The 20,552-nt window shown below is 51.4% G+C and overlaps 1 protein-coding gene and 1 long non-coding RNA gene across 2 annotated transcripts in view; one reads left to right on the top strand and one right to left on the bottom strand.

The window, feature by feature from the left end:
* CHAT (choline O-acetyltransferase) overlaps nucleotides 1–20,552 on the top strand; it is a 47,535-nt gene that overhangs the window by 24,684 nt on the left and 2,299 nt on the right. Inside the window, exons 7-12 of the mRNA XM_072972307.1 lie at nucleotides 5,164–5,333; nucleotides 7,803–7,903; nucleotides 8,825–8,953; nucleotides 11,685–11,807; nucleotides 14,727–14,868; nucleotides 15,000–15,062. Coding sequence (XP_072828408.1) covers nucleotides 5,164–5,333; nucleotides 7,803–7,903; nucleotides 8,825–8,953; nucleotides 11,685–11,807; nucleotides 14,727–14,868; nucleotides 15,000–15,062 — 728 coding nt within the window. The remainder of the gene's footprint in view (nucleotides 1–5,163; nucleotides 5,334–7,802; nucleotides 7,904–8,824; nucleotides 8,954–11,684; nucleotides 11,808–14,726; nucleotides 14,869–14,999; nucleotides 15,063–20,552) is intronic.
* LOC140699765 (uncharacterized) lies at nucleotides 14,472–20,268 on the bottom strand. Its single transcript, XR_012077998.1, has 2 exons — nucleotides 20,063–20,268; nucleotides 14,472–15,443 (listed from the first exon to the last, which is right to left on the bottom strand). It is a non-coding gene; the product is annotated as an uncharacterized lncRNA (long non-coding RNA).

Below are 20,552 nucleotides of genomic sequence, written 5' to 3'. Positions count from 1 at the left end.
TTCAAAGAGGCTTCATAAATAAAGTCAAAGCAGTTCTGATTTGCAAGAGCCAGGTTTCACTGGGCAAGAGGTACTTTTGTTGGCATTCTCATAACCTCTAGGATCTGGGAGTATAAAATTTACCCCAAAAGTCAGAGAAGAAACTGGGATATGTGATGGTAGATTTCCCTCCCAAAAGGAGATACAGTTCCTTTATCCGGGGAAGAAAGATGCTCAGATGAGAGTGCCGAATGTTTAGAAGCTCTAAGCGTCTGAGAAGGGGCCCAGTGCCTGCATCTCCCTGGACCATGTGAGGCAGGACAGTAGAAGTCTGACACAGGTCAACTTCTCAGGGAATAGACCAGAGAAGACAAGTGTCCCAGAGAGGGCTGTGTGTGTCTGTATGTGTGTGCCTGCCCAGGTGGGTGTGCTGGGTTCTGCAGCCCTCCATAGGCAGAGGTGCTGTGTTCATTTCATCTTTGCTCACCTTAGTCACACTTTGTACGCTTTCAACCTCTAACAGAAGTTCCAGGGTCCTCCAAGGCCTCATGGCCTCTGGAATGTCTGCATCGCCGAAGCTGTCAACCCCCCAGGCGTGGGTGGCAGAGCAAGCTCCTCCTATTACTCAACTCCGACTTGTACCTATTAAGCAGGGGCTCCTTGAGGAAGATTGATTTACCACATTAAACGAGCCTCCATGTGCTCGATGAGGGTGTCACAAGACAAACGGCTCCTGCTGTGTGCCTCCAGCCCACTATCCCGTGTTTCCATTACATTTGGACCAGAGTCATGGTGGATGAGTTTAGGTGTAGTTCATTTTCTGCCTTACATGATAAACTTGTCAGCATTTGACCGATCAGCGATTTGTATGCAGGGAGTTCATTTGCAAGGCCACCTGGCATCCTAGCTCTGCTGCCCTGCTCCCATTCCACTCTGTCTAATGAGCCAGGACCCAGTTCCTGCTGGTCGTCACTGAGCTCCGGGGCCCTGCCCGACCTGCCCGCAGTGGTGATGGCTCAGCCGCCTCTCGGGGGTCTCTCTCCCCTGCTTGGAGGCGGCTGGGGCACTGATGCTCAGGAAGCTGTCCATTTTTGCTGCCAGCTTCGAGTTACCCAGCTGGGAAGGAGTGTGCCAAGCCTCGGCTCCCCCAGCCTCTGTGCTGGATAGGCCTGCTGTGGGTTTCTTGGGGGTCTGCAGCCTGCCCACTCCACACCAGCCTTAGGGTTGTTTCGTAGGCAGATACCAGGCCTGGGCTCTCAGAGTTCGCTGAGACATGGCCAGCAGGACTGAAGTGTGTGGCACCGGGGCTGCCCATAGCCCCTCGGCTGGCCTCCAGGCCCACGCCTTCCCCTGGAGGCTGGGCATCACTCATAAGCTCCGCCCACAAGTCTGGGTGTCTACTGGTCAGCCCTCAAAGCCTTTTCCAGCTCTGTTACCTCCCTCCTGATGCACTTCTCCCTTCCTCTCTGCCTGTCTTAATCTGACCCAGGCCTGGCCAAGGCCTCCCCAGGCTCTGAATTCATGAGCCAGACCGAGCCCAGAGGACCCCCAGAATAGCATTCAGTGCAGGGTCGGGCCCTGTGGCCATGGGCAGGGACTCTACAGGAGCTGAGAGGGGCAGAGTGGGGAGCCTCGTAGAGGTAAGGAATCCATTCCCTGTCTCCATCTCTCCCCTGCCCTCCCCACCTTACCCCATCTCATGAAGCTCTGTGTCTCAAAGGTAGTAGCTTCCTGACTTTCAAGGGGCTGGCTGGGCACCTCTGGGCTCCTTCTCTAAGCTGTGTACACAGCTCTCAGCCTCACCTGTCCAGGCACACTCAAGTCCATTGCCAGCCATGGACACTTTCCTGTGGCCACCTGGGCTGGGGACCAGGGCCTGCTCTTTGTGAGCTCAAAGATGTGGAAGGAGGGGACCAGACTGGGGCTCCTGGGTCTGGACTGTCAGCGTCTGGGGTCTGGGGCAGCGGCAGGGTGACACACTATAGGGTCAGGCACTGTGCTGTAGGAGGCGGTGTATGTAGAGGTGGCCAGTCCAGCACTGGGCTCCAGAACTATGTGAGGCCAGCCTGATGGACAGAGCAGAGGGTCCTCGTCACCCTGAGCAGATGGCCAAGCTGGCATGCTCTCAGTGTGAGGCTCCCAGAGGGCAGGAGCTATCTGGGCTGCTCCCTCCCACGCCGGGCACAGGGCCGGCACTGTTAGAGGATTAAGGAAGTCGGGAGGGTTTGACCTGTAGGACTTTGATAGGCAAAGAGGGAGAAGGGCCCCCATCCAGAGTGAGCCTGCACAGAGGTGAGGGGACAAATGCGCACAGGTGTCCAGGGAGGCTCCCATGAGATCCATGCAGGCATTCAGGGGCAGTGACCCGGAGGGGCAGCAGAGGCAAACCACGGAGCCCAGGGGGTTGTGCTGAGAAGTTTGGATTCTACCTCATGGGCAGTAGGAGCTGTTTCAGGTCGAAGAGGGTGACATGGTGACTGCATAACACTTAAGGAACAGAGGGGAGGGGAGCTTCCCCCAGGCCAAGATGGGGTCTCATTTCCCAGTAGACCCTCAGGGCATTGCTCAATGCCTTGAAGTTGATCAGACTGAGGCAGGAAAGCCCAAGAGACCATGCAGAAGGTGATGCGTCATCCTGGTCCCATAGGGATCAAAAGGGGTCTTGAACACACAGTGCTCCCCAAGCCCATATTCCAGACAAGATACAGGGAACAGATAACCCAGGGGTGGGCTGGCTTGCTGGTCAACCTCCTTCTCAGAGCAGAAGGTCTGCTGTGAAAGACCTTTCCCTTCCCCAGGATTTGCAAGAGGAAGGGGGAAGGGGAGGGTGGGGACTGTAGGTTCCTTTCACTCGAGGACATCTGTGGACACCTCTCATGGACCTGGAGAAATCACCTGGGCAGAGCAGAGAACAGCACAGGTGGCCTTAACATCTGAGTGCCCAGTAGGCATTGAGAAAACTGAAGGGAGGGTCTTAGGGATTGCCTCACTCGAGGCTGACTATGCCGAGAGCGGAGGACAGCCCAGAGAGGCCAGGGTGAGGCCAAGAGCTGGGAGGAGCAGACATGACTTCAAGGACCACCCCAGGCCCCTCGATGGTCTGGGGAAGGGACAGGCATATTCCGGAGGTGGTCCCGCGCTGGCAGTATCAGCTATGTATTCACTCAGCTGCCCACCGACTGAGGAAGGTGCTGCTGCGCCTGGCTCTGCCCAACAGGCAGGAACTGGTTGGTGAACAGAGGCTGTGGGGAGACCCTGAGCCTCAGGGTGTGGGAGCCATACCTGCTCCCACACATTCCCTGGACTTCAGGAAGGCAGATTCCAGATGTCTGTGAGACATGATGGGTGTATTTCTTGGCTTACAGCTCTGGAAGGAAAGAAGGCTCCAGACTGGAGGTAGGGTTCGGGGGACAGGGAAGCAGGGGGGCAGACTCTGGAAAGAGGAGTTCTGACACATTAGCCCCTGGAGGTCCAGGAGGAGAGGCAGGAGCTGAGAGGAGAGTGTGGCTGTGTAAGCAAAGGGCACAAAACTGACTACAGGAAATAGGGGGGCTAGAACCAGGGCCACCCCAGGACCTTCTTTGATCCTGGGACAGGAGGGAACAAGAAGAGGGTCCACTGCCTTCTTGGAGGGATCTTCAGCCCCCAGAATGCTTCTGGCATAGGATTAATATGGCCACATGTGATAGATAATTCAAAATAACAGTGACTAAAAGAAAATAGAGGTTTCTTTCTCACGTATACCGGATCTGAGCCCTCCAGAGCTGATAGGTGGCTAGGGCTCTTCCCTCTTGCTGTGAGGATGTGGCCTGCATCCTCCTGGTCCAAAATGGAGGCTAGAGCTCTGGCCATCACACCTGTGTTCCAGGCAACAGGCCGGAGGAAAGGTGGGAGAAGAGCAAAGAGCACATGCTAGTTGGATTTAAGGAGGTTTCCTGGAAGCTGTCATATAGTGTTTCTAGATCTTGTTGGCAGAATTGAGACATGGTTTCCCCAAGCTGTAAGAGGCTGGGAGATGTAGCTTTAGGTCCGCTTGTCCATGTGCCCAGCTAGAAACCAGGTGTTCTATGAATAAATGGGGTGTGGGTATTGGAAAATGCCAGGTAATGCCCCTTTACCTCCAAATAACATGCACCAAACCTTCTGGGGATGGAGGAGGCGTGTAGCCCTGCACTGCATCCAGCCCAGAGCTCAGGATATCTGGGCGATGTACAGCCCTCACCATCAGGTCCCGGTGATGGACCTGATCACATCCTGTACAGGGCGGTGGAGACAGGACGCGGTCACCACACAGACCCCTGGTGGGGAGAAGAGGTACCAGCAGCACCAGCTGTGGCCACAGTTAAGTCCCACTGGGTGGGCTTTGTGAGTCTTCGTGTGCTCAGTGGAGGAAGCTGCCTGGGGCACCCATCTGGCTGGCCCAGCTCCATTCCGGGAGGAACCCCATGCCCACTGTCCCCCCTGGGGAAGAAGTCAAGCTCGCTTGGTGACATGTCTCCTGCAACAACTCACAGCTTTTAGTCTATTTGTCCTGGTGAGTTATATGTGCCTGAAGTGGTCCCCATGGCCTCATCTGGATACAGGTTCAGGGGCAGCCTTGCCCTTCCACCTGCCCTCTGCATAGAAACAACAGCTGGGGTGATGGTGGGGGCCTGGGAGAGCAACACCCTCACTCTCTTGTTTCCAACACTCATGTGAAATTGACTAAAACTTTTGGGCAACAAGTGTTTGCAAAGCATAGTTCAGGACAAATAAACTTGCCTATGGGACAGATGTGGTCTGCAGATGCAATGTGGGGGTGCCGTTGGATGGGGGCCTTGGAGGTTCTCCTCCGGCACAGCTGGCCTGAGGGTCCATGGGGAAGGCCCCATATGACCCCCTGCTTCAAGCGGGCAGGCAGGACCAACGACTACTCATTAGGGGGCAGAAATGGCCACAGCTGGAAGATGGGACTTTTGCAAGGATCCTGAGTGTGAGCTGGCCCCTGGGGTTAGCACAGAAGCTCAGGACAGTGAGACTGACTTCACGGCTCAACCCCCTGGGAGAGTGGGAAGGGTCAGGACTGGCTCAAGATCCGGGAGTCCGTATGTGTGTCAGCCTGTGGTGTGGGGGGCCTCTGTGGCAGGGACCCCAGACCTGGGGCAGGGCGGGTGCTAAGTGAGGTCATGCTTGCCCGCCCTGCAGACTCCACCAACCGGGACTCTCTGGATATGATCGAGCGCTGCATCTGTCTGGTGTGCCTGGACGCCCCGGGAGGCTTGGAGCCCAGCGACGCCAACAGGGCGCTCCAGCTCCTCCATGGCGGAGGCTGCAGCAAGAATGGGGCCAACCGCTGGTATGACAAGTCCCTGCAGGTGAGCCTCCTCATGACATGGCCAGTGGCCGGAGCCAGCATGTGCTCACGTCCAGCAGGCTCACTTGCCGGCTTCTGCCGCCCAGGATGCTCCATTAGGGGCCAAGGGAGCTGAAGGGGCTGGCGACATACCACAGCTGTCAGCCTCTGGACTGGCCAGAACTCCCCAGGAGTGAGTGGCCAAACCCAACTCAAGCTCCCTAACCTTCCTATGGGGTCTCTGGGTCAGACCTGAGGCTCCTTCGCCATCCCCCATCACACACAATAAGATGAGGGCATGCCACGGACTCCCATCAAACAAGTCTTCAACACATGCAACAGGAATCCTGTCGGATGCCAGAGATGTCAGCTTTTCCGCATTTCCATCACCCTGGCCTGGCCATTTTGACACACCTCCCTCCATCCCTCCATCCCTGAGGAGCAGGGCAGCGTAGCATCTCCACAGAAGAAAAGTCATAAAATGAAATAAGGCAATTCATATGTTTTTCATTCACACGACATCAGCCCAAAGGCAAGACATTCACTTTGGCCCGGAGAGAAATACTCCTGCAACAGGATGAAGGTTGGCCCTTTCATTCCTGTTTCCCATCCTTTTCCCCCAGCACATTGATCCTGAATCTAATCTTATTTATTTTTGAAGCCACCACGCTTTCACAATGATCGTATTAAATAGCAGCCAACAATCTCTGTGCTTTGAGTTAGCATCGTTCACACTGATGAGCATTTATAGGCCACCTCCAGTTTTTCTCCCTCTCTGTCCCCTAGGTTCTGTGGGTTATCCTTTTTATTGGCTTGCATATTGATTCTGCTCTTTCTGATGAGTTCTCTCGCTGCTGCGCTGGCTGTTTTAGCCTCCACCAGTGGTGCTAATGGCTTGTAATCTTTCATGGAGCCGCTGTGGGAATGAAATGATATAATGGAAACACAGGACCTGAAACATAGCAAGCCTTGGTCGTGGTTTTTAAAAAGCATCATTTCCCTCCCTTTCTTTTAGCAACAGGGACAGAAAAGCCCTAATGGGTGAGTGGGCACAGCCCTCCCCTCTTGCCTCATGTGGACGACCGTGCCCACCTCTGGGCTCTTTTTCGCAGGCAGGACAGGTTATCAGGTGAGCTGGAGAAGCCAGAGAGGCTCTGCAGACCTGAACTGGAAGGACCGAGAGCAAGTCTCGGGACAGAAGAGCAGGGGCCACTGGGGAAGAGAGAAAAGAGCCTGCAAGGGATGGATCTTGGGAAAAACTACATGGGAAATGTATTTGTTTGAAGAAGGGGATGGGTAAATTTTCAGATAACGGGCACACTGTGTGAGAGACTGCGGAAGACAGCGAGTCCACTCAGAGGGGTGCTGTGGTACAGTTCCCTGGAAGAGGTCTCAGGAAAGATGTCAGTAGCTTGTTGGCGTGTTTATGGATGATCTCTTCAGTGTGATGCTGTGCTGAGACGAGCTTCAAGGCAGCCCCACTTTATTGGGGTCAAGCTTTAAGAAACAAATCTTATCTCAACATTATTTTCTCCCAGTCCTTTGGTGTATACTGTGCTTGCCCCTTTTCTGGGTCAGTCAGCTAAATACAGCCTTTGTACAGTCAGAGAAAAATTCGGAAGTTGTCCTGACAGTCCCTGTTGCCCTTTCCTAGACCTTTCCCCCCACCCCATCCTCCTATTGATCTTGTGACCTGGGCCTGATTGGATCCATTTCATTAGGTCTATGTATTAACTTATTTTTAGAGGAGGTACTGGGGATTGAACCCAGGACCTCGTGCATGCTAGGCATGTGCTCTACCGTTTGAGCTATACCCTTCCCCCAGATCTATTTTAAACAAGAGCAAACTGAAGCCAGAGACTTGAAGGGTCTCGTCAAAACTCGCCTCACTGGCAGGTGGCAACTGCAGAATTGCAAGCATGGTCCCTGACTCGAAGCCCAGGCAGCAGATCATGGGGCCTCCTCTGTACGCCTTTCCTTCACTCCCACCAAGGAATACTTTATTTCTCCCTAGGAGTCTGCACATCAGCCAGATTGGATCATTATCTTTCATCACTTGTTGAACCTAATTATTGAGCACGGGGACCATCAGACACATAAGCACACAAGGCAGACCAGGGTGGTGGCCCTGGTGTGCACTGTTGAGGGGAAACAAGGCTTACAGGAGCCGAAGGAGCTGGCCCACAACCTGGGGAGAGTTACACAGCCTCGGGGTGAACTCTTAGGGATCACTGGACTGCCTGAGCCAGGAATTCTGGGCTCCACCTTCACTGCCGGGAGCATTTGTGGGACGGAGTTTGCACAGTTTAGAGCTGTCTTGAGGCCCCTGTATTCTCAGGCTGGGACAACTGTGTGCAGCGTTCTTCTCAGGAGATGATGTGCTTTGGTGTCCCTGGGGAAGAGGTCCCACTGAGAGGCTGCGGGAGTCCAGGGGCTGGTTTGAAATGCTGACTGTCCCAGAGGTCCGCTCACCTCTCTCCTCCTACTGCAGTTTGTGGTGGGCCGAGACGGCACCTGCGGCGTGGTGTGTGAACACTCCCCTTTTGACGGCATCGTCCTGGTGCAGTGCACGGAGCATCTGCTCAAACACATGTGAGTCTGGCCAGGGGCAGGGTCCAGCCCCAGCAGCCACGTGAGGCAGAGCCAGACTGCAGAGCTGCTGCCAAGCTGGGCCAAGAAAAATATGGGTGGCCACCGGGGGGCCGCGTTAGTCTGGAAAGTATCTTTGCAAAAGATGAACATGAAAGCCAGCTTGAATGAGACATTATACGCTTTATGGGTCATGGACAGAAGGGGCAGACTGGGTAACAGGCTTAAGGCAATTAGGAAGAGGCTTGGCCAAGAAGTCTCAGCTTAAAAGGAACGTCTGCTTTGGTCCAGGGAAGCCCAGGTCAGTATCGATTGCTTGTCCGGAGTCAGGGCTGGACCACTGTTGACCCAGCACAGAGGCGAGGTCTCTGAGACACACCTCTTTCCTCCCTTGGCCTGGATCTCTCTCTCTCTAGCTTCCAGGCTGGCCAGGCTGAGTATTTCTCTGTCCCTTAAACACAACTGGTTCCTTCCTCCAGTCCCAATTGTGCTCATTCGCTCCTCGAATCTTCTTCCTGAATCTAAGTTCTAAATCTAAATCCATGATTTAGGAATTCTTTAGGATCACTGAAAAAAAAAAAAAACCCAAACCAGCCCTCAGAGGCAGAACGTCACAATTTGCTTGTTTAATTTCTTTGTGCGTTTCTTTTTTAATAGTTAGTGGTGTAGCGTGGTCCAATGGCAAAACAGGAAAAGAACAATTAGGCTTTCGGTTCAGGTGGAACTGGGTGGACTTCTGGCTCTGCTACTCACTAATTTGAGGGGCCTCCCTGAACTCGCACCTGTTCATCTGTGTCCTGGTTTGGGGGGTGCAGCTCATACCCACTGAAACTCCTTCAGCAAGGTTGACTGCAGAGCAAAGAAACAAGCTGCCTGCAGCCTGCAGCTTGCAGGGCCACAGGAGGTCCCCTCTTTGTCCCGCAGGGTGAAAAGCAGCAAGAAGATGGTCCGAGCTGACTCCGTCAGTGAGCTCCCAGCGCCCCGGAGGCTGAGGTGGAAATGCTCCCCGGAAATTCAAGGCCTCTTAGCCTCCTCGGCAGAAAAACTTCAACAGTAAGGGGAATCCTGGGTCTTTGGGGTGATGCTCCAGGGGTCACCCTCCAAATCCCCCTACTCTCCAGCTGCCAAGGCACCCTTGAAGCTTCCAAAGACCCCAGCTCCTCCACCCCTCCCACCCGCCTCCGCCCACCTCCTCATGGAAATGTTGTAGCCAAAGTAGAGGGGAGTTATAACTTTCAGGGAAATAACCTTGCTAAAGTGTCCATCATTTCCATAAAATGCAAACGTGGAGCTATTTTTTTTCCCACAGGTTCCACCTGACTGAGCAGAGTGAAGGTGGGGAAGTCATCCCTTGTTTTTGGGGGTGTCATAAACAACTGGTTTGAATAGGTTATTTGAATCGAAGCTATTTCAATTTGCTTGAATTTCCACTGCAACTTGACAAGGGGGCCTTTTTTTCCCAAGGACAGTGCTGGCCCTAACGGGACCCAGACAAGAGGGCCAGGCACGAGGGATGGGCCCCTCGGGTGGGCCAGCGCTGGCAGTGGCGAGGTGTGGTGGGAGCCAGGGGCTGGCAAGTAGATCTGGACCTTGGTTGTTTGTGCCCTCATTCAGTAAGTGAGCATGGGGACATTCATTCATTCATCCATTCTTTCATTCATTCATTCATCAAGTATGTGCAGAGCTCGGGTGTGTGTCAGGCCTGTGGTAGGGCTCTGGGGACACAGAAATGAAGGTGCCACAGGGCCTGAGCTCCATACTTTAGCAGAGGAAATGGACCCCCCCCCAGTAAACACACACACAAAGCAAAAATGTCAGGTGTAAAAAGTGCCAAAACCAGAGAGGCATTCAGACCTCAACCCAAAGAGGACCCGGGAGCCAGATTCTGTCAGAAAGATGAGGGAGGGTTTTGCAAAGATGGGCCTTGAAGGATGGCTAGGAGTTCGTAGTGCTGGTAGCTGGGGAACAGGTTCATAAGAGATCAGACTGGTTTGGAGGCCAACTTGTGAGAGAATGGCCAGAGTTGGGGCACCAAAGGGAAGGTGGGGAAAGGGAGAAACCCCTGGAGGATTTTGTACAGGGGGTTTAAGGGAGACAGTGAGGAGACTGTGGGAATAGCACAAGGGAACAGGACAAGGCGTGGCCAGGCTCGGAGTCCGAGGGGTGGGGAGGACTAGTCTACTGTGATCTGCTGTGCTTGACTGGCTTCTCAGGGGAAGTGAGAGAGGCCTCAGGTGTGTGTTTGTAAAATGGTGCTTGGATCTCAACCCTCGGGGCTGTCCTTGGAACAAGCAGACCGCTGGGAGAGTGAGTTGCTGGGCTGGTGAGCCCTGGGTGGAGGAAGGAATCCGCTTACTCTCAGGGATTCGAGCAGGCATCACATGATTCCCAAGGCCCCAGCTCCCCTTTCCCGAGGACCCGAAGAGCCAAGAGAGGCCTGTAGGTGGGGGAGAAGGAGGAGCCCGGGCTCCTGAGCTGCCCATGGAAGGTGGGTGGGGTCTGAGTGTTTCCAGGTGGCGGTGGTGGCCGTGAGCTCAGCCTGTAGGGGGACAGTACATCAACAGGCCAGACTGAGGGGTGAGTTCCCATGAGAACTGGGACCCCTCTGAGTCCTTGATGGGTCCCCAGAACCTGGCATGGCCTCACCCAGAGCTGAGCTCACTTGATGTGGGGGGAATAATTCCAGGAGGGGCAGGCAGGGAACATCAAGTCCTGGGGGTGGAGGAGTGGGGGTCAGGGTTGCCCACCCAGGGCTCTGTGCACGCGCGTGTGCGCACACACACACACACACACACGGCTGGTGGGCGACTGGTGCGGACCTTGCTGGATTTGCTCCAGCAGGCAGTCAGCCCAGACCCCAGACTCATTATGAAGGAGGAGACTTGTCAGTACGGGGAGTTGGGGGAAAACCAGGGCTGAAGGTCTCAGTATAGACTCAGGGAATCTTCCTGTGACTCTGACAGGGGTTTGAGGGCAGCAAAGACCTGGGCACATCACGAGAGGCTTAGTAGCCATTTGGGGATAAAATGGGTTTTCAGTCACCACCAAAGTCTAGATGAGCAGCTTTTTCTTCTTTTTTTAAACTTCTGGTTTAAAAAAAAAAAACATTTTTGGGAGGGAGGTAATTAGGTTTATTTATTTATTTTTAATGGAGGGACTGGGGACTGAACTCAGGACCTCATGCATGCTGAGCTATACCCGCCCGCACAAGCAGCTCTTGCTGTGGTGACCGTGACCAGGGGCCAGGCCCCAGGCCCTTCCTCCTATAGCACAGCAGGAAGGAGCCTCAGTGAGGAGATGCTGCTTTCAGCCGTCAGAGAAACGGGCTTTCTGCTGGACATAGGGGGCTTTGCGGGTCTGCCCAGATGGCCAGGATGCCAGACACATCTTCCCAAACAGGTCAAATGAATGATCTCTTTCAGGCCTACTTCTGTGGGCATTTAGGACTTTGTTTGTGGGCAGTGTTCTGCCCGCCCATGCAAATGTCCCTCGTGTCCCCATGTCCCTCCCTGCAATCAGACCCACCCCCCCCCGCCTCCAGAGCAGGGCCACTGCCCTACCTGGCCAAGCCTCACCTTCAGCTCAGGGCCTCCCTGGTGGGCATGCCCTCTGCCACTTCCATACATCAAGGCCTGTCTCTGACGTGCTCCTGGAGGGCAGGGACGGCGTCCTGGACACCTGCAGCACTAGGACAGAGACCAAGCTCCAGAAACTCCGTTAGACTGTGTGGTGGGCGTGTTCTGTTTTGCATGCAATGAAAGCACCTTTTCTATTCCTTCCACAGAATCGTCAAGAATCTCGACTTCACTGTTTATAAGTTTGATGACTATGGCAAAACATTCATTAAGAAGCAGAAATGCAGCCCCGATGCCTTTATTCAGGTGGCCCTCCAGCTGGCCTTCTACAGGTAAGCACGGCCGGCCCAGGTGGGCTGACTCACCAGCTACTCTGGACTCTAGAAGCATCTTGGAGGGGGAGGGGTGACTTTCTGTGGGCCTAGAGGATGGAGGCATGACCAGGGCAGGCTGTGTGGATGGAGGTGTCACCTAACTGGGTTTCAGAGTGTGACTGCAGTCTCAGAAATGAAAAGGAAGGATGTTGCAGGAAGCTGGCAAGCGATGGCCCAGGAGCACCGAGCTCACAGGGGAGGGGCGCAGACCTAACAAGGGCCACACAGGTGAGGAGGATGCAGGCTGGGAATGCTGCTTCTCCTCCTGATCTCACCCAGCCCACCTGGGGCCCTGAGGTGGTGTGGTTCCTCCCCAGTCTTCCCAGCTTTGGTAAGGAAATGGAGCTAGTATCCCCGCAGTGGGTCAAGTCAAAGATTTGGAGCTTGATTGGTCTCTGTCTCTCATTTCCCCCAACCTCATGTCGGTTCTCCTCCAAATGTCTGCCCTCCATCCACTGCCATTAGTCCATCCCAGGCCCCTCATCGTCCTGAGCTTGGTCAACCGCAGCAAGCCCCCAGGTCTCTGCCTCCACTCTGATCCCTATAATCCTGTCTTCATGAAGCATGAACTTGGAAATATGCAAATCAAATTCTATCACTTCCCACCACGAACGCTCCCCGTGGCTTCCCACCATGCTTAGAACAAAGTCCAGGCTTAGAAAGGCTCCCTGCAAACCAGCCTCCCCTGGGACCCTCCCCACCCCTCCCCACCCCTCCCCACCCCTCCCCACCCCTCCCCAGCTCTCTTCTGCCTCCAGACCTTTGCCCTGGCCATGCCTCTGCCCATCCACCTGTCACCACCACTCTTCACAAGCCAGCTCCTTCCCACGGCACAGGTCTCAGCCCAAGTGTCAGCCCTCAGAGGCCACCTCAGTCCCCTTGCCACCACACTGTGTTCTTTGTCCTTTGTTGCAGTTGCTAATTCACGCGAATGACCTTGTTCATTGATGTGCTGACTCTATTTTCCAGACTGTCCCCCAGGCATGGTATTCTGAGTATCTCTCACTCCTGGGACAGAGTAGGGACTGTCACAGACATGAGAAGACACTACAGGAGTTTTAGCCCAGGGTGGAACGGCCAGGTGTGTGGGTTAGAAAAGTCTGGACAATGGAAGCTCTGTGCTGGGGAAGAGATGGGGCGTAGGGAGGTGAAGTTTGAGGGCAGGGGAGGGAACCAAACTGGGCTTTTACAGGAGGCTAAAAGTAAAATGCAGACTAGCCCTTCCTCAAGACAGGGCTGGCTCCTGTTGGTCCCAGGGTTCCAGAAGCAGCAGCTCATAAACCAGCATGGCCAGTAAATAGCACTGTGCCCACCAGAACCTGCTTTTGGTTTGCAAGCAGGGGAGGCAGAAAGTGACTTTGGATCAAGCCAGGGCAAGGGGGTTTCGCTAATGAGTAGGTAGCATCCCAGCTCCCAGTGTCCCACGCAGGGCTGTAACTCCTGGGGAAAGGAGTGCAGCCACTAGGAGTGTCATCCGTCAGGCTGATGTCGCCTCACATGAGGACTGTGTTCATCGCCGGGACACCAAGTCCTCGCCGGGATTGAGCTGTGGCAGGACCCAGCATCTGGAACTGCAGTCCATGCCATTCTGAGACTCCGATAGCATGCAGCTAAAATGGGCCGTGAGGTCAGTGCCACGCCTGGGGACACTGCCACATTGGTGCCACACTTGCGTGCACTTAAGTGGATGCAAAGCCCAGAAAGGCTGGTGGACACTGCACGGAGCACCCCTCCTCTACCCTCCAGGCAGCTTTGCTGTCACCGGATGTGGCCAGAGGGCTCATTGAATAGGCAAAATATGACTGGCTTCTAGTGGAATACATTCTTCAGAGTTTCCACTGTAACAGAAAAAAATTTGAATCAACTCCTAGGTTCAGCAGAAACCTGGAAGCTGCCTAAATTGGTGTTGATCAGTGACCGGCCAGTGCTCAGCAGGGTGTTTGCCCCCACGGGCTATAGAGATACATGAAATGAGCTTCCCTGCCAGAGTCTTGGGGAAATGAGTCTTAAGTGAACTGGAAGTTTATTCACCCTCTTGGCGAGCAACTGTGCTTAAATCAGACTCGGTCTTCCCCCTCCTGGAGCTCACCCAGTACGCAAGAGATGCCCCAAGGAGACCAAGATGCAGGGCCACGACTTGCTGTGTGACCTTGGGCTGTCACTGCCCCTCTCTGAGTTCTGTGACTTTCCCCTTCCCTGCCCAACACCAGCGATTTTCCTGACTGGTGAGAAGGGTGCGTGCCAGCCTGGTGTGCCAGCCTAGGGGTGCCTGCTCAGTTCCCGTGCCCTGGCGGGTGGAGGCAGCGGCCGCTGCTCCTCCCATCACAGACGTGAGGGAGGAGAGGCTCAGCCGTGGTACCCGTGGGTCTGTTTGAAACCCCCGCTGCTCCTGGGCGGTGAGCCTGGGCAACAGCTGACACCCACGAGCCCTAAGGCCCCCTCCCTCCATCCATGCTTCCATTCACAGGTCATGCTTGAATTGTTTTTAAATAAAACAGGATTCCCTCAAGAGTGTGAATGATGAATTATTCCATTCTGTGCTATTAATCAAATATTCATGGGGTCTCACAGACAATTCTGGGTTTCCCACCTGATGGGACTTTAAAAAAAAAAAAGCTGCCAGTCACTACTTCCTTATTTTATATCCACGCAGTCCCACCCACACATTGAAGTGTGCACAGCTCTTCGTTATCCGAGGCTCCCCGACATTCATCTTTGGGGAATCTCCTCCAGAATTCTATTAGCATTAAAATGAAATACTGTGCCGAGTGAAGTCAGGACTGTAGAAATAAAGCCAGCCGAGGCTATTTTTCTTGCAGCATTTATGACTCCCTGAGAAGGCAGCCCCGCCTGCCACTCCTCCTTCATCTTGTGCAGGCTCCACCGGAGACTGGTGTCCACCTACGAGAGCGCATCCATCCGTCGGTTCCACGAGGGACGGGTGGACAACATTCGATCGGCGACCCCGGAGGCGCTGCACTTTGTGAAAGCCATTGCTGAGCCCACAGCCAATGTGCCGGTAAGTCCTGTGGGTCTGAGGGGCCTCAGGGAGGCCAGCGAGGCCGCTGTGGGCTGCCCATCCACTCGGCCCGGGACTACCTGCTTCTACGGCTTGTCTGTCACTGAGTAGCCTCTCTGGTCCATTTACAGGATTCAGAGAAGCTGGCACTCCTGAAGGATGCCATCCGAGCCCAGACCGAGTATACAGTCATGGTGAGTGATGTGATGTCGTTGGAGCTTAGGACTGCGGGCTGTGCCCAGAACATAGGCCCTGGGTGACAGCTGGGCCACCACATGTGCGGCGATCTGGTGAGGCCACCTCGCCTCTCAGAGCCTCCTCTTTCTTATCTTTAGAACCGGAGGTACATACTATTCCTGCTTTTTACGTGGATTTTACAAAAATACAATGAATGTTCTTTGAAACAACAATAATGATAATAATAGCGCCCAACACGTATAGCACTTTGCAGTTTGTACAAGAGAACTCAGATGCATGGTGGTTTGCATACCTCCCACAATCGCAGGTGAGGCAGTATTTATTCCCATCCAGGGCTGGTTTTGCCTTCTTATTCTCCATATATTTATTTATACCACCTGTGAATAAAAAAAAAAATCTTTGCTGAAAGTTAATGGTGATATCGAAATTGTAAAGGAAATGTTTCTCTAGTTTAGGGGAATAATATATTTTCTAGCACTGCAAAGTCATCACTTGCATACAAACAACAGAGAATAAGCTACTACTTGGGCTGGTGATCAATATATTAATTGCAAATCATTCCGATACAGTCTTTGAAGGATTGTATAATCTAAAGAGGAGCTGATTTCATTCTATATACTTGAAAGCAAACATAACACACACTGGGGTTTCAGAACCTGCCTGTATAGGCTTTTCTCTGATTCAGTTGCTAGGTTCCTGATTCATCTGAATAGTTAAGTGTTTGATTGGTTTGGGGGAAATCAGGCTTGCTCTCGTGTATTCAGTGGGTATTTTTTGTTTCCCTGCTCAATGCCAGGCAAGGCACTGGGAGCTAAGAAATGAAAAAGTAAGATATCTTTGGGGAGTTTACTGTGTAGCTGGGCGAAGAGGTCCTTAAATGGCAAATCCAATCCCATGTGCAAAGAGCCTTCAAGGAGTAGTACACAGCATGGGGGAGCAGGCTCGTTCCTCTGCTTGGGAAAGCCAGGAAGGCTTCTCTGAGGAAGTGGTGCTTTATATGAGACCTAGAAGATGAAGAGGTGCTTATCAGGTGGACACAGAAGGGAAGGATGGCCCCAGAGGGAACAGCATATGCAAAGGCTAAGAGTCTTAAGAGAATAAGATATAATGGAGGGAAAGCAAGCAAGTAGTTCTATGTGCAGCTTGCAAAGGACAGAAAAGCAGAAAGCTCATGGCATTGGATTTCCCTTTCACATTGCTTACCCTGGTGACCAGGTAGGAGAATGACTGGTTGGAGCGGGTGGTCTGCCAAAGGGCAGGAACTTAATATTATATAATATTAGGGAGAGCTGGTAAAAGGAATGAAGTAGAGTAGGGACAGGAAGTTGAAGAGGAAGACACAAACTTTGATCAAACATGGTGAACTGAACACAAGGGTTTACTATTGCTCCCTTGGAAACCATCAGAAATATCAGCAAAGGGATGTTTTAAGCCAGAAATACATACAGCAAAGAGAATGAGAAAGGAGGTGACAGCAAAGGTTTTGAACTGGAAAGCAGAACAGATGGCAACAGACTTAGCAGAGCAAAGAACGCTGAAACCCAAGCCAACAGTGAGGGAGGCCCAGGAGCCCAATGAACTGCACCACGGAAACTCAGAGTGGCTAAGGCGTTGGAGGCTGCACCAAAAGTAGGGGTGCATGTGGGACTGAAAGGAAGAGGATCAGTCGATGGTCTACATGAGAAGCAGTAGGCCCTCAGTGCCTCTCCACTACCCCAGGCAGCCAGGCTACTACCCTCCCCATCCCCAGTGGTGGTTTAGAAGCTTCCCCTCTGGAGAGGTTGAAGAAGGACTGTAGACTTGGGGACACCACACAGAGCTGAGAGAGGGGATACCAAACTAAAAAAAGAGGGGGGATTAATCAAACTCTGCTTACTTAGTAGTAAACCCTCCAACCATTCAGCTCTAGGTGTACCAAGAACCCCCTTTATTACCACTTCCCTCCAAACAGGAGATTAGAGGATTTATCTATGGTGAGACTGACTAGCCCAAGAGAATAAAGTCCCAAATACTGACAGTTGGGGTCCCCAGTAAAGAGCCCAGCCAGCTTCCCTCCCAGTGAAGTCCACCCCAGACAAGCACATTGTCACACACATATCCTCTCATCATCTTTCCGGTGTTTTATTCTTAAATGTGAACAAATAGCCACAAGTCATCAGACACTGAAGAGAGCTACTAACATAAAGACTAAAACCAGTAGAAATAAGAACTTTTAATTTTTAAATTATTGTTTAATTTTTAAAAATAATTTAAAAGAAACTAAAAGGAAAGAAAAACAATGCAGGACAGGGGAGAAATTTTTTTTAAATTACACTAGAGATTCTCTGAAAGATAAGGGAAGTTATTTTATCTGTAAGTAAGAATAAGAAAAACTCCAAAATTTTTTTGTCAGGAAATAAAAATAAGTGTGGGGGAAAATATTGCAGAAAAAAATGCAATGGAAGGATTGGGAGGTAAAGCCGAGATAATCTCCCCCTGAATACCAATGAAGAGATGAAATATAAGAGAGAAAAAAGGTTCAGTACAGGAGGACTGATATCTCAAGTAATAGGTACCCGGAAAGAGAAAATAGGTGTTTGTGTGTGTGTCTGATGGGGGGTAGATCAACACAAAATAATTCAAAAAAATTTCCCAGAACAGAAGGATATGAGTTTCCATATTGAGAGAGCCCACCAGGCATTTTATTTAACAGATAAAAACTACTCACACCAAGGAAATTTCACAACACTAAGGTCAAAGAGAAGATCCTAACATCTTTCAGAAAAAAAGAATAAAGTACAAAGATCAGGAATAAAAATGTAATTGGACTTCACAACAACATCACTGGAAGGCGGAAGATACTAAAACAATGGCTTCAAATTCTGGGGGAAAATTATTTTTAAGGCATATTCCATACCCAGCTAAACTATCAAGTTTGATGATCGAATAATGACATTGTATACAGAAGAGGTCTTAAAATGTTTACTTATTAAGCTCTCTTTCTTGTAAAACTATTGGAGGATGTAGAGCACTCATGTAAGAGAATAAAATATGTAAAAAGAGGTCATAGGCTCCCCAAATTAGAAGATTCAGCACAAGAAAGAGGTAGAGAAAGAGGATGAGAGTAAAGGGAGACCCATGTTGATGGCTGTTCAGCAGACCCAGGGAGCAGTCAGTCCACAGAGGAGCAAGAACTGAGAGGAGGAATGAAATTGATAAACTATCAGATACATTTTAATACCTTAAGGGAAGTTTTACACTTCCAGCCGAGGTGTTAGGAATCGATTAGTTATAGAAAGATAAGCAAGTGGGAAAAATCACAATTTAATCGTTTACAAATGGTCGATTCTAGGGAAAACAAACAAACAAACAAAAACCTGAGTCAGAAAGGGACCCTAAAACTAACACACTACGAGACTCAGCCGTGAATACTTGCACAGTGAAAATCAGGTCAACTTTGTTGGTCAAGCAACAAGGAGTTCAAATGTAACTCTACCGGGAAGATAGGGGAGTGGAAGGATTATTTGGGGAATAGGGGTACCAAAGAGCCAAAGTTTCATCTTCTATAGTAAGAAAACGGAAAAATGCAGTTGAGGCAGCCTACGCATGTTACTTAGAACTAAGACAGTCAATTGCTAAAAGGTTCCAAGTGATCGCTTCTGTGGAGTGGGAACCAGTGCTGGCAAAGAGACATATGCCTTTGGCTTATTGGGGTTTTCTATATAAACATACAACTTCGATCATAATATAAATTTTTGTGAAAAATTTAGAAAACTATCCTCCAAAGCATTGCCATAGGGTTCTGTTGTGTTAACTATTTTAAGCTGATGAAAATGACTAAATAGAAGAGATGGGGCATGGGGAAAGGAGAGCTATGAAGATGCTTTGAAGGTAAATCCCGTGCCTGATTGGCCATGTGGGGTAAGGGCTGGGAGAAGGTGGCAAGGAAACCTCCAGAGATCTGCCACGCATATTTGGCGGTGGTGGTGGAGAAAGGAAATTCCAGGGAAGGAGCAAATGTGGTCCAGAGCCCCGATCACACACTCTCATAGCACCTTGTGCTTTTCCTTCACAGCACTTTCTCAGTTTATGATCACAAGCTTATTTGTTTGGTTGGTGAGTATCGGCCCCCCACCACGTATCAGGCTCCGTGAGGCGGCACCTATGGCTGCTTTGTTCTCTAACAGCTGCTCCGGCACATAGTAGGTACTCAATTAAGATTTTCTGAATGAACGGAAGACTGAATGCTGAGTCATTTTACTCTCTACTTACTCATGGCTCTGACCCAAGCAATCTGTTAAATTAGCCCCAGTTGCTACAGTGAGTTCAGAGATGGTGAAAACAGGGGTGGATTGGTTGCCACACGGAGTAGCTGCTCCTGCACCAATCAGCCATTGAACAGCGGTAACCAGAGAAATTGAAAAAGTGCCCTCTGCTTCATAGATGGGCTCACAGTTCTTCCCCACTCTTCTAACGGGGCCAGCTAAAGTGAGCAGTGGTTGTAAACATGTCTTCTCAGCCTATAATTAGGTGCATTTGGAGAGACGGAGGCCTTTGAGTCATCTTTATGCATTTATATTCAACTGAAAGAGAACACCTGTCAAATTCCAAAACGTGACTTGCAAACCTGAATGAAGTTCATTGTGATGGGAGGCTTCCTCCTCCGCGGGGCGTTAATGGCTAAGTGATCATCTTACATAACTGTGAAGCCCCCAAGAGTTACAACTACCCTTGCGTTGACCCGGAGGTTATTATGAGAGGCCAGAGGTGGCCCCCATGTCTCCATCAGTCCTCCTCAAATTGCCCCAAATACACACGTCATGCAAGTAAAACCAGTGTGCATGCCACACACACAGCCTCCAGTGGGGAAGATGTAGAAAAATGAAAAAATTTAGAAAAATATCCTCTGGCCCCACTGCCCAGCTTCCAGCCACACCTCCAACCCTGGGCTTCTCCTATGTACAAATCCAGGAGTCCCCACTGCTATTTTTGTATCCTTTGATAAGAGCTCAAATACCTGTGATAAAAAGAAAAATCCTTTCTTCATCCAACAAGCTTTCCCCTTGAAAATGTCAGCCGAACCTCTGCTAAGATGTTTTGTTCCTGTCTCAAAATTATTCTTAGATGATGAATCCAGTTTAGTTCAATTCATTCCGAGTCCATGAAATCGTAACCAAGATTCAGGAACAGACCTCAGTGCCCTCCGTCTCTCATTCCTTAGGCTCCTGCTGGAGGATGAAGTTGGTTGTGGTGAGAGTCTGCCCAGTGACAGCCCAGGGCACCCCTCCCCATGCCTGGATGGGGCCCAGCACCCGTGTTCCTGCCCAGACTCCTACCCTATCTGAGAGGGTCCTGCGGATGCCCAGCTGGCCTTGCTCTTTCCACCTAGAGCATCAAGTATTTAGCCACAGCAAACATCAGCAGGGACCATGTTGCAGGGGAACTCAGAATCATTGCCTTTTAATTCAAGCATCCTCATGTTGGAACCCAACTTGCTCTGGACTCAT

This window comes from Vicugna pacos, chromosome 11, assembly GCF_048564905.1.
Source record: "Vicugna pacos chromosome 11, VicPac4, whole genome shotgun sequence".
Classification (NCBI taxonomy): Eukaryota; Metazoa; Chordata; class Mammalia; order Artiodactyla; family Camelidae; genus Vicugna; species Vicugna pacos.
This window is presented reverse-complemented; position numbering and strand designations above follow the sequence as displayed.